We start from the raw sequence: 14,298 nt of genomic DNA, 5'->3' as shown, positions 1-14,298 counted from the left end.
GGGGGGGGGGGGGTCTATAAATTATTACCGAGGGATGTATTCCTGGTTTTTGTAACGAGTGTATGGGTGTGTATATATATATCAATGAATAATTTATTCGTGTAACCTATTTTCACAAACGGTCAACATCATTTGTGAAAGCATAATTGGAGGGATTTAATATGTACGAATAAAACTGGCTAATTCTCTGACATCTAGGAATGTGTGCCCTTTTCGACATACGAAAAGATTTCTGAATCTGTCTGTACACGTGCAACTACATATTTGACGCAGAATGCATAAATCCTGCACGTGCACGAGCGCCTCGTGCGTCACTGTTACCCGTTCGCAGTATGGTGGTTTCAGCTTTTTCTACTTTTTAATAATTTTATCAAAGTTTACTTGCGCTTACGCTCGAATAAAAATAAATATTTTCAATTATTATCTAGAAAAATTGTTGCAAGCTATGGCTTTCGATTATCTAGATATCGTTAAGGGATGTTAATGTCCGTTGTGTGTGTGTTGGGTGTGAAATAATTTATCGTGTAGGATATATATATTTTTTTTCATTACAGCCCTAATTGTTTGCATCTTCGAATTTCGCACATTTACGTAAGTCCAGTCTTACATGTTTGTTTCAGCGTTATTCGTATCATATTGTTTTGCATGACGTTCTACGTTTATATTCGGGCGACCATTGCTTCCCTGTCTGAATTGTATACTTATACATATGTATATATTCGTCTTAGAAATTTCTAATACTTTGCTTTCTTTTTACTTTTCGTTATTAGTTAATTATGACGTCACGCACTCCCTATCGGTATAAAGATCTGGGCCAATAGAAAGACTATTACTGAATTTTTATGACACGTTGTCTTCTCTCTCTCTCTCTCTCTCTCACAATCCCTCTCACTCTGATAATTCATCTTGTTTTTATAATCCATTTCCGATCCTTACTTATATTTATTCCTATACACAACCCACCCTCAGCCATCACCTTTCACCTCTTACATGATAAACTTTTGGACGAATTGTGGGATTCTCGAGGGATACGTCGTGTGTGTACGACACGTACGATGATAAAAAGTTCTTTGAGTGAGTGTTAAAAAAAAAAAAAAGAATAAAGCGTTACTCAATTTTCTATATTAAAAAATGATATAATGGAGTAAAACAAAAGTTTTCGGGTATTCTTGTCACGAACTCCTATTTGGTATAATATATTGGGCAGAAGTTCCGTTAGCAGTCTCTTCCAGGTTCCCGTTTCGCTCTTAAATGCTAATAATTCATTTGGAAAATTCGTCGTGAATATCCAATGCAAATTCTATTTGAAATTCAAATCGAAAGGATAATTTGTTGCCGCTGGATTCGCAAAATATTCGCAATGACTCAACTGAAAAGTGACTGAGTTGACAATCACGTTATAATATGTGCTCGTTAAGTGCATTTGTCGTCGATTCAATAATCTTTAGATACATAGGATACATATATACCCCATTTGATACTATATTAACATAATTAAAAATACTCGCGATTGTCAACAATAAAAGAAACGTCAATATTTCAATTTTATATAATGTAAAATGCAAATAGGTTCTAATATCCGGGCGTGTCTGCGTTTTATAATTTGCCAAAAATAATTTTTCGAATATCAAGAGAAAAAACAGATTGGTTATCGTAGGCCTCATCCCGGTGGGAACAAGGGTCGGAACAACATCGGTGCGCGATTTTATTGAAATTTTGGAAAAGCAAAGGGGCAAAAGCAGATTCCGAAGTAGAAAGATGTCGCAATATTTTTCATAGTCTCGCGAGACTTAGAAGACGTCAGTATGACAATGGTATGGATAAAATACTAAAGATACAAATGACGTGATTGTAACCTAACGCTTGGCAGTACATATAACATATAATAAGTAGATAGGCAGATGAGTAAACAGACAGCGAGATAAATAAGATACAAAAAGTATAAAGGAGAGTTACGATAGTAATCAAACGACGAGACAAAAGAAAAAAAATTCGCAGACATCGCTAAGAAGTCTAATTAAAAAAAAAAAAAAAGTAGTATCAAAAATTAAACTAACTCTTCGAAGATGATGGATAATTCGTAAGAAAGATAGGAGGGAGGAGATGATACGGGACGATGAAAAACAGCTTTACCATAAGGATGGACCAGTGATCAGAGATTCTTTGATGATTTTTCAAATTGATGCAAGACACTGAAGGAGTGTATAACGACAGTTCATGATAATATCTTTTGCATGTCATTGGCCATGTTGAATTTCTAGCTACCCTATATAATGAGACGGATAAAAGAGTCGAGACTTGCATTATTTTCACATGACTATTGTGAATTGATGACACAGTACATCCCCCTGTGGACAACGTCTAATTAAGAATCGCATGAGTATTAGATAGTCAAAATAAAAGAATGAATTTTTAAATCCAATGGGATAATTAAAAAATATCTGCATCCCTGTACCTTTCGGTTACCTGATATACAAATATACGCACTGACGTTTTTACATTCTAACTAATTAACTTAATGTCAATGGTACCCGTTAATATCATTTGATGCGGGCGCAAGTATGAATATTTCGTGTTCTATTGTTTACAGTCTAAATTCTAGATCGTCCTCGTCTAATCATTCGTATTCTCTTAACTCTGATTTTCGTCTTTGTTGTAACTTCATACCGCAGTAGCAGCAGCAACAACAGTATCGATCTCTACAAATTGACAGAGACAAACAGATGAAATCGCCTACGCCGTTCGCCCACGCAGTTTCGTTCCTGCGCTTTTTCGATTTGCGGGAACAAACAAACAAAAAACTTGATTTTTACAGTCGAGATTATCGCTCCCTTATTGCAACACCCTTCCATTAGTTCCATCAGTTTAGAATGTATCCCATCATTGTGTATCCTGCTATGGTCACGTTATTTCAGTGGCTTTTCCTTCTCTCTCTCTCTCACTCTCACTCTCACTCCGTACGTTACTTCCTAACATACGTCTTTCTCTTTCTCTTTACTTTCTTATTCTCATCTTTTGTTTCTTCCTTTTATATAATTATAACGCAATCTTCACGACGATCCAATTATTTTCAGTAATTTTTATACAATTTTTCATTCATACACTCTTTCTCTCTCTCGCTTACATACACGCGCTCTTTCTCTCGTTCTCTCCTTCGTTCTGCATTTCTTTTGATTTTCGCCGAATCGGCATTTCGGGCCCGACGTACGGCTCAAGTTAATGTTCAATTCGAACTTGGCATAGAATTATTTACAAATTGTGCAAGTCATCCGAAACGCAAGACAGGATATCTGATGAATTCATCGTATCTATAGAAATAGTAGAGGAATTAATAAACTCGGATACATATAAATGCCAAAAAGAGAATGTCCTCTTGCTGTTTCGGATGCTTTACGTATGTGTCTAGTATTACACTTTCCTCGTTACATTCTGCATTTACCCCAAAGTGGTGCTAATATACGAGATTTAAAAAATTCGAGAAGCACACACCAACTCGGATATCACCAAAAGTCATGAAAATCACGCCAGCGCTTTTCATCCGCTGTTTGAAACGTAGTTGGGCGAACGTGAATACTTTGACGTAACGAAATCGCGATAATAAATCGTGCGTGACTTGGAGAGTTATGCAGCCATTGTCGATATTTTCGACAAAGGAAAATCAGCTGGTAACCTGGTCGTGACAGCTTTACATACGAGTTCTAGACGATTATCGATTGAGCTAGAATGAGCGCATTAATAAATCCTAGAAAATATGGCATTCGCGTGCATTCACAATGGTTGAGCTATTCATCTCGATATTAAAGAGCGAAGGATATTATACTTTTATGTAAATTCGTACCCACTAATCGTGGGATATAACGAGATCCTTGCTAAGAGTTATGATTTCAGATCAATGACTGCGATCAGATAACGGGACGTGCGTCGTGACGCCATTTTTCAGTGTTGAGGTCGACGAATTGAAAGATTAAAAGGCAGGCCTGGTAAAAATCTAGTTGATTTATACGGTAAGAAAAGCTCAATTATTCTTACCATAACCACTTTGGCCGTCCCAGCCTTTTTCGCCGTGAGTTACGTCTTCGGTTTGACGATTTAGAGTAGTATCTGTCACGACCTCGGTCTCAAGCCGATCTCCAAAGCAGTTCAAAGGCTGCCGAGCTCTCCATCGTAACAGCGGATGAGGCTTTATGACTTAAAACTTAAAGACGGCGTCTTCCACTAGAATTTACCGCTAAATGCATGTTGAGTCCGGATGCTGACTTGCTGATTTCCTCGTCTTCTTCGGCTCTTTCATGGTCAACTCCTGTGACGGCCTTCGCGGACTGCCCAGAGTAACTAAGGCCGAAGCCACCGCAAGTCCTGCGCTTTGACCTGCAGGCGTGTAAGGTTCACCACCTGTTGGTAACCTCACCAGCAGAGATAAAACTGCTGCTCTGTTACCGCAACAAGGCTCCAAAGCTATTGGGCTAGGAGCATCCTAAAAATATGGAATTTGGTTATGAATTTCATAAAGTTTTACTGTGCGCAAATTAACAAAGTTAAACAGTGCGTTTATTGACCTTTTTCTTTTTTCGTGAATTATTGGCGTCGCCATTGCTTCCGTCGCCGCTCGATAGAACGACGTCTCGCCTCTCGATCTCCACCAGTACCTGACTGAATGCTCTGCTAGCCATTTGTTGCATCTCGACGAAGAGTCTTTGGCGTCTTCGATACAGGTCGTATCTCTGCTTGATCTTCCACAATACTGCTGCCACCAGTAGCAGGGCGAGGAAGCACCTGTGCGGTGTCATGTAATCTCTAGTTTACAAGTTAGTACTGCCTGAGGTTTAGGACAACAGAAAAGGGCGGTGGTACGAATTTTGAAAAAAAAAAGAAAAAAATTGAAAATTGTTTTCAAAATAGGGGGCGTATTTTTCATTCGATCTCTTCACTGACCTACTTTTAGAATTGCATGCAATACAAGCTACTTCTCTATCGAAGATCATTCCTTAGGAAGATACTCACGAATCTCTCGATTAGCTATGAACTTTAATTTCTTTAAGTCAGTCTCGAGAACGACGCCCGTATGTGTTTAGCAGATACTCACGTAGAAAATGTAATGAAGAATTGTTGAAGATTGAGCTTGGAATATTGTGAGAATGATATCTGTATCCAGAGGGGTGGCTGGAAGTCATAAACGTAAACGTAGAATGTAGTTAGAGTGTTGTTATCCTCGCTGCCAAAATTATAGTCAGCCTTGCTGAAGCGATGCTTGTAAGTCGTGCAGTTGGCACCAAGAAGTAACGGTTTCTCAGGACTGTTGCCCTTCTTCATAGTGATTTTCATTTTGGCAAGAACTGAGCAGATTATTGTAAACTCGGCATCAACGTCTGGCTTTGATGGGGAATTTTTGAAATTAATTGCTGTGTAATGACGATCCTCTTTCTTGCTCAGATTAAACGTGAATTGATAATCAATAGTCAGATCATCTGAAAACACAATGCATTGAATATCCAAGTAAGTCAATTTTCTCAATCGTAAAATCACTGATTCACAACTAAATATGACTTACAAAAACATGAGCCCTTAGTAGGATCACCATGATAAAGACCAGTCAAATCGCAGCGTTCGCAATGATCTCCAATGATACCTTTAGTGGTGCAGAAACACTTTCCAGTCTCACTGGTACACTGAGTGCCTTGATCGTTGCAGGAGCAAGCTAAAATGAAAAAAAGGAACAGTGTGAACTCGTGTTAACACAGTATAAGAAAAAGACAGATGAACAAAGTTGCATGGAACTTACGTTGACAAGTTGCTCCATTGAGAGGACTCCCATAATATCCAGGGATACACTTGTCGCAGTGAGGCCCATGGGTCAAGTTTGCACAAGGTTGAATACAAACGCTGCTGTTTGGAAGACATGTACTGTGACCATTGCATTGGCAGGCTGTAACGTAATCGAATGATTTCGTGTAAACATAAAGTGAAAAGAAATTGAAACAGAAGCAAGAGTTTCTTCTCAATATATATTTAGAAAAACTCGACAAAAAAAATGTTAAATAGTATATTTTTTTTAGATAAATGAAACTTACTAGGACACTTGGTAAAGTACCAGTAATCAAGAGAACAAATATTATCTTCTCTGTTGCTAGGACCACGCGCGCCTCCAGGTAAACATTGTCCTTTTCCAGTACCGGATCCGTCATCACACCATCCACAACCTGGATCTGATCTGCAGCTAGTACAAGACGAATAGAAGCTGCACCATTCACGTCCTGTTTCAGTGGCACGACACTTAGCATCTGCCGTCGTCCACTCACGACATTGTCCATAAGGAAAGCTCGCCGGGTAGGCATTTTTGTCAACGCACTTCCCTTCGTTTTGGCACCAGATACAATCGGACTCTGTGCAATTTCGACAGGAAGTGAAGTCTGCGCAGGGATTTCTACAGGTGTCCATTGTTAGTCTTTGCGCTTGGATCGTTCCATTGATACCATTCACCTGTAAACAGGACAAACAGTTATCTAACTAGTTAAAACCAACAAATTTGATGTAGTAAAAAAAAAAACTAAAATTCACTGACGTATAAAAATATTCTCTAGTCCAATACCCAGTACTTACTTCTCTGATTTTGGATTGCGGTTTGCATCGATCAGGTCCACTCGACCAAGACCACACGCAGTGCGTATTACTGGAACACCCGTGGCACGTATGCAACTGCAAACACTCAACACCAGAATGCGCTTCGCACTGATCCAAGTGTGTAATGGCCTTTAGAGGCGGAGTATTTGCATTGTCGCGACAAATCTCATAAGAACAACTCTTGCCACACCAGACACAATTGTAAGATGTCTGCACGCAGGCCGTGCAGTCCGTGAGTAGCTTGCAAAGCTCTTTGTGGGAAGTCATGCCACGTGGTGGCATGTCGTCCACGCATCTCATGTAGGTGCCGTCGTGTAAGTCGTCGTTTTGGAGTACGTGCCGAGGAATCGTTGAGATTTGCAAACACCGACCCTCCCTTTTATCCCACACGCACTTCACTCCCGTCCTCGCGTTCAAGCATTGGTTCTGGCTCGTGAGATGCTCGCATCTACCTGGTGTATACCTAATAGCAAGGACATTGATAATGAAAGATATGATCCCGATATTCCATTCATCGTTATTATTTTCTAATATATACCTGAGCATATCTGAGAGCATCTGTCCATCGAAACCACCATAGATATACATGGACTTCTCAAACACCGTCGCACTGTGTCCGTATCTAGGAAGATCAATCATTTCTCTGGGCATGGGAAATTGATGCCAGGAATCGCAAGTAACGTCATAGGCAATAGTATCGGCTGAGTAGCATCTTGCACCGTGAGAATGATGAGTATCATTATGAGTGTTACCACCAAAAATGAGCATCAACCCGCCGGATACAAAGACGCCAGTGTGAAAGAATCTAGCTGATGGTGCGGAAGTCAAGAGTGTCCACTCTCTGGTATTAGGATGATATGAGTATAATCGACTCGTTAGGATTTGACTGCTCTGTGATTCGGAGACGTATCCGCCGTAGACATAGATCAGATTCGTCAATGGATCATAGGCAGAACTGTGACCATAACCACCTTTCACAGGAAATCCATAGGTCTCCACGATCTGCCATTCTCTCGTGCCAAAATAATACTCTTGGACAGTATTCAAATATCCGTACTGCGGAGAGTGTCCAAATATCACAACCATTTTTTCTTTTTTTCCGTTACTCTGCACCATGTTAGCAGTGTGTCCAGCAACCTATAAAAAAAACACATTACATTTGCTTCCTATTCTATAAATTTCTAAAGAATTTTAACTATATATAAATCTTATTATTCGCAATCAACTAACTTAAAAGTGCTCAATTGCGTATCCAGTTCAAACAAAATACAATCTATTCATAAGAGTGCGAGAAAGAAGTGAAACGTTTTACAGAATGAAAAAAAAAAAAAAAAAAAAAAAAAAAAAAAAAAAAAAAAAAAAAAAAAAAAAAAAAAAAAAAAAAAAAGAAATACAACTACGTCTACTTGCTCGTTGAGCTCGCGCGAAGACAATGGAGATGCTTCTGCGAATGGTTCAACGAGCAATCGTGGGTAGTCTCTTGATACGAACGGTACGCATGCTGGAATATTAATGGACCGCGGAACCGGATCCATTGGAAAATCACCTTGAGTGGTCCGCACATGGTCTTGTTATTGCAGTTGTCATGAACAGTAACATTTTCCCAGACTTTAGCGGATACGTCGAAGGCCCAAAGTTCATTGGTCACCGTAGAGTTTTGCACGACGCCACCGTACATATATATCTTGTCACCAAATAGAACGCAAGAATGGGCATAACGGGGAGCGGGTAGTTTGCCTTCTACGTGGGGCGTCTCCCACACGTTACCGTTATAATCATAGACGTAGATCATCTTCGCCTTATGGAAACTCTCACCGCCGACGACATAAAGTGAGTCTCGCCAGACAATAGAACAGTGACTAGCTGATCCCTCAGGAGAGATGTCCTTGTAAGTGACTGCCTCCCAGAATCCTCTCTCGTTCCTTTGACTGCAGTCTGAACCTAAAAGGATCCCCAAGCAGTATTAAGAACAGTCAGAAATCATGGACAAATACAGATACTGACATATATTTCACAGAATACAAATTTTTCAGTATCCCCTGCACTTCAATAACAATAAATGTATCACGTGTAAAGATTTTGTACAATGACATTTAAAAACCTCAGCCACTACTCTTAACAGTTTCCCCCATTCTATTTACCTTTAAAGCCAGATTTACATTCGCATTGATGCCTCTCACGATTGCACTCGCCTTGATGAAGATCATACGAACAATTATTCGGGCAGACTTGAACGTCACAAGCATCTCCAGTCCACGTAGCATCGCAAGTACATACGCCTTCTATGCAAACGCCATGCCCAGAGCAGTCAGTATGTGAATACCTGTATGAGAAGTAAAGAGAAAGGTCTACTGAGCATTCAATAAAATTCTAAAATTTATACACACACAACTATTTTCACCATGTACATTAATAGTACAGAATTTCAAATATAATCAAAGTATGAAAAGAGCATTGAAAAAATATACATCACAATGGTACCCAGTGTCATGTAATCTCATAGTGTACCAAGAATAGCAAATTTAATTTCATGGTTAGAATCTTTCCGAACGAATGGCAAAGCCTGGTAAGTGATTCGTATGAAGAGTCAGTGTAATATCGTATGTGATAGCTAGCACTGTACCAAGTTAATGTGACAGGTACGAGTTAAATAATGTCTCCCATAGAGGGTAAGGTACTACGAGCAGGAGCTCTGCTATACTATGTAACGTAATGGGACTTGGGTTATAAGAGAAACGAGTAGCATAACAGGTGACACAGAACTTCGTACCTGCTAGGACACGCGTTGATCTTATATGTAATATTAAAACCGCTCATATTATAAGCGACGTCGGAGTAGAAGTATAGAAGGGCACTTCCTGATCGTGCCACTACTTCGGGCACACGCCGGATGTGGTAACCGTCCTTGTGCATTAGTCCAGAAAAGACCCCAAGTACAGGTGCCTCGACGCTGTCCCCGTCATAGATGTAGAGATGGTCCCAGCCGCACTCTGTGGCGAATTCCTCGATGTGGATCCTTATCGAGGAATTCGGGCTGCTTTCGATTAGCCAGGAGCACTTCATGTCCGTCGAATAATTTCCAATTCCTTCATGGATACTGCCCGAAGATTCTGACAGCCTGAAACATTGCGGTGAAGAGTTAATAAACCAATAAAAAAATTTAAGCACAGAACCTAACCCGTGGTAAATAAATAAATTAAGAAAGTGGGAAATAATTATTTATTAAGCCTGACTGCAGTTATTTAGGAACGCAGTCGAATGAAATTTCGCGTTAATAATGAAAATTCTTCAAGAAAATCGGTGCGGTACGTGTAACGAGAAATGCTTCGTGAAAACGCTGGCAGAGCCCTATACAGGGTTATTCAGAAATTGCTGGTATTAAGGAGTTGAACCCTTTGAGTTTACGTCGTAAAGATTTTTATAGCTACTTCTTTGATCCCTCTGAAAAACCTATACCGTCTTAAACTCTCTCTTTCTCGCCAACAGCTCCTACCGACTGGAAACAAGAGAGTCGATGGACGCCAGAGTACACGTTGCCTATAAATTGAAAAGCCTGACTTAAGGATAAAGGGATACCCCATAGCTATTACTGGCAGGATAAAAGCCCTGACTGAAAGATACAAGTCGATACCGCTTATACACGACCTATGAAATAAGGTCTTAATGTCTGGAGTATACGTGTCCTCGAAGAGGTTTAATTGATTTAAGGATAAATTGCCAATGGAGAAATGTCGTCGTTTATTAAACGCGAAATGATTATTTATCACGATAGAAATTCCGCCGGTTTACGCCCTTTTCATTTTATATCTGTCAACGCGACGGAATCTTAACGATCCTTCGCGTCCGCAGGTCGTTCAGCATAACTCGTATGCTTGGGAGTGACCAAAAAGTCTTGTTATGATAAACCTCTACCTTATGCCTCGTGGGATTATCGTTCGTCACCATTTTGTAGGCATATGTATATACATCTATAGAAGTAACGTATAGAGAACCGTTAATCGAGTTACAAGCTTCCACATTACCGTAGACTATGCAATGCGGTGAAAATATGTTTATCGGATTCTTCGTGAATGAATATATTTACGGAAATAATAATATATTAAATGACGCGTCAACTAGGTGGAAATTAATTTCTTTTTTATACAAATATTTTATATAAACTTCGGACATGGACTTTGACTGTCAAAAAATATTGTTAAAGGAATCGTGAATGGGGAGAAAAATCAGGGGAATAAATGGAGCTATGTGCATACGGGCAGTCATTAGTGGAATGCAAAGGTCAGTGTAAAGGGTACAAAAAAAAAAGGAGAATTGATTTTACCGAGAGAGAAAATACGTGGGGGAGCAGGCTTAATAGAGGCGACCTTGTTTAAGATTACCTATGATGCTCTATTGCAATCGAGTGGGACGTGAAGATGTCTATTCCCAAGGTGTTATGAGTCAATTAATTGTGATATAATCGTTACCGACAGTTAAGAAAAACGTGTCGAATTTCATTTGGTCGAACGACACACACGGAGTATACCTAATAGAAAGTGCATACGGCTAATAATAAGTGAGAAATGGAGAAAAATGTATTGGCGCAAAACACGTTAAGGTTGGGAAAGTTCAAAATCGATCGTAATCGTACTGCTATCGAATGTAAATAGGAAATTGGTCGTATAGAGTCTGCCCATAGGGAATCACGCTTGGGCAGCTCGTATGAAAGAAGTAGAAGAGAAAAACTGAAAAGGTTGGGAGCAGGTGAGGCCGAATTAAAATGTCATTGTTAATTTGGAGATAAACGAAAAAGAAAATTCTTTACAGACGGCCAATCAATTTTCTTGAACTTTCTGTCGTATTTCTGAAAAAGACTCAATCCAAATGCCAAGCGGATATTAAAGGTAAATCAATGAAAGAGAACGAGATGAGATAAGAGGCGTATAATAATAAAGTATAGAAAGATATCGAGAAGGATGGATAGAAAGATTTTTACATTTAAAATTCCCGCCGGTTTTACGACAGGATTTACGATTCTAGTCCAGACACGTCGCATCCAATTTTCATTGCAAGCAGTCTGCTCGGATAGTACTCGTGCATTATATAAAAGTTAATTCCCTTTATAATCCCATGACGCTATTGGTCAGATTAAAATAAACTCTGGGCAACCTAGATACGTCGAAATTCATTAAAGGTATTTTCGAGAGATGACGCCCGGACATTTACTTGGTATTTGTGAAATAGACCTAGCTAAACAGTCAATACTGACAAAGTGGCGTCGCTGTGGAAAGGAAAAAAAGTCTCATGGTTACCATCGAAATTATGACATTGACCACTCCTACCCATCTTTACCACCATGTTCTGGTGACTTCACAATGTTATTTGTCGCTATCTGAAGGCCGTAAATAAATCAGCTTATTTTGGTGTCTGGCCTCTGCCTACTTTGTCCTAATCCCAATAACCGCGAACCCGTCATGACGTTTCAAGGATCCGAAACTGCGTCGACGGTTTATCATGGAAATGAGATTTGCTGTAAACTTCGAGCGTTTGTCGGGTCGCGTTCAAAGGGATTTTAATATTAAAAATTCAAGAGTTACTAGAGAAGGATAAAGAGACAGTTAAATGGGGCGCTTCGCTTTAAGGTAAAACTCAAGCCTGAAGCTTGGTCTTCTCGAAATTACCCTTAGTCCTTAGCAATTGATTTAACGCGATGGTAAGCGAGATACTTTGAGGAGACGCCATGCTATCGCGATCCGTATTTTTATTTAAAAAGAAATTGCTTCAGCGACGTTGCCTGATGAGAATTTTAAAGAGTGTTTCTTCGGCATCGGTTCGTTGACGCGTTCCACGTGTTCTATTGGGACTGTTTATCCATATATAGTACGGATGGATCAAAATCTTTAATGTAATATTTGAAAAGTATAACGATGGGGTTCTTCCGATCTTTGCGTGCGGAATTTCTGAGATATCGCAACGTTTCACGAAAAATGTTCGCTAAATAAATGAAGAGGAGACTTTATGGCTGAGATGACATTTAGAGCGTGTTCCAATTTCGCCAGACCATTTTATCGGTGGACGTAACAACTTCGTGAGGCCGGTAGAGGGTCATATGTTCAAAGACCGCGAAGGAAACTGTGGCCATAAAATAAACTTTAGGCATAAGAGAGATAAAGAAGTCGACAAGTGCGTTTCTTTTAATCAGGAAACAAAGAACAACGAGACACAGGTGTATCACGCTATGGTACCTCTTGAAAAACAAAACGATAATATTCTTGTTACGTTTGCGAATAACTGAACAGTCAAAACTACGAGATTGGGATATATCTATTTGAAAAGAATAATTGAATATAGCAAGGAAATTGTGTAATGATTTATGACCGTGAAATTGAAGGTTGTCTCAACGAGCAAAAACACCTTTACATAGAATCTGAGATGCTTTAGCTCATATAACAAATCTTTACGAGAGTGGCGGATCCACAGCGAAACGTCAAGAAGCCAAACAGGATCGTTCACGCTGTTGTGCGCGACATATTCGTGGGTGGGAATAAGGAATAGGAAAGAGCTAGAGAAAGAGACAGTCTAGAAGAATCATAGTTTATAAGGAACTTATAGAATTTTGAAAGGTCTAACGAAAACTTGATTTCACAGTAGTAAATCGCTCGCGGCAAAATTTTCAAAATTGCGCGCGACACTCGGGATGATTATCAAAAGGCTAAAGTTAGCGCGAAACAAGGATCCACTTGTTTACGTGGTATAAACGAGCTCCTGATTTCGGAGCAGTATATGGTTCATTAATAATTGGCATGAAATTTCATTAAAAAATTCAGGACATGTTCAAAATATGACCTATAAAATTTATAGCCAAGTCCCGTTGCTCATGACGCTGGGATGCAAGTCACTAACCATGGCTTAACCGAATTTACGAACCAAAGTCTTGGCGACTTTTAAATGGTTCATGAATATCTTTCCTACCTGACTTTACCGCCGCAGTATTGACATGACGGGCCTTGCCAGCCCTCGTGACAGACGCAGCTGCCATTGACACAATCTCCGTTGATACAACTGTCCAGGTCGCACGTCGACTCGGATCCTGATGAAGCCGATCTTGCACCTTGTAACACAACCGCCCAAATGATCACTGCCCAGAATATCGCACACGCTAAACCACCCTCGTGCCTGTCTTCGCGAAACAGTTCTTTCCGACGGTACTTCGACTTAAATAGGAACAAAAACATCTGCACGACTTCTGCCATTTTGGTAGGCTTCCATGACAGACAATGGCCGACGACAACGCGAGACGACTCTCTCGCAAGCACCTCGCTGTGCTGGCGGAGTCGAGAATGCGGGACCCGTACGATTCCTTAGCATACGGGCCATAGAAAGTGCGAGACTGAATAAGAAAGTTTACTCGATGCTGAAGAATTGTGTTCGGAGTTCATCGATCTCCGACTAGAAACACCATCCGCCGCTAGGTGGTAGCAGCAGCAACGTGGATAGGACAGATAATATAATATATTTACGCGTCTTTTTGGAAATTGTTTAACTTTTTAAAAATACGAAACTGTCGTTACCATAAACATAAAAAATGCATTTCAGTCGTTTAACTTATTCTATAAATAGAGCCTGTTCAGCAAAAGAGACTGGAAAAACAGTTCTTGGATATTTGTAATACAATTTTTATGGAACTTATCTTGGTTCAAT

The 14,298-nt window shown here is 39.8% G+C and overlaps 1 protein-coding gene across 2 annotated transcripts in view; it reads right to left on the bottom strand.

Annotated features, from left to right (window-relative positions):
- Positions 1-13,990, bottom strand: part of LOC107272012 (attractin) — a gene marked incomplete in the record, with an annotated part of 17,211 nt that extends 3,221 nt beyond the window's left edge. Inside the window, 12 exon segments of one of the 2 annotated variants that reach the window (XM_015748692.2) lie at positions 29-4,474; positions 4,557-4,794; positions 5,084-5,465; positions 5,549-5,695; positions 5,780-5,923; positions 6,069-6,477; positions 6,598-7,081; positions 7,157-7,755; positions 8,165-8,559; positions 8,760-8,941; positions 9,389-9,736; positions 13,570-13,990. In XM_015748692.2, the coding sequence (XP_015604178.1) occupies positions 4,229-4,474; positions 4,557-4,794; positions 5,084-5,465; positions 5,549-5,695; positions 5,780-5,923; positions 6,069-6,477; positions 6,598-7,081; positions 7,157-7,755; positions 8,165-8,559; positions 8,760-8,941; positions 9,389-9,736; positions 13,570-13,850 (3,855 nt within the window). 2 annotated transcript variants of the gene reach the window in all.
- Between the last annotated feature and the right edge of the window lie 308 nt (positions 13,991-14,298).

Source organism: Cephus cinctus, unplaced genomic scaffold (genome assembly GCF_000341935.2).
Source record: "Cephus cinctus unplaced genomic scaffold, Ccin1 Ccin1_scaffold1097, whole genome shotgun sequence".
Taxonomy (NCBI): domain Eukaryota; kingdom Metazoa; phylum Arthropoda; class Insecta; order Hymenoptera; family Cephidae; genus Cephus; species Cephus cinctus.
Note: the sequence above shows the minus strand (reverse complement) of the source record. Positions and strands in the feature narration are given on the sequence as shown.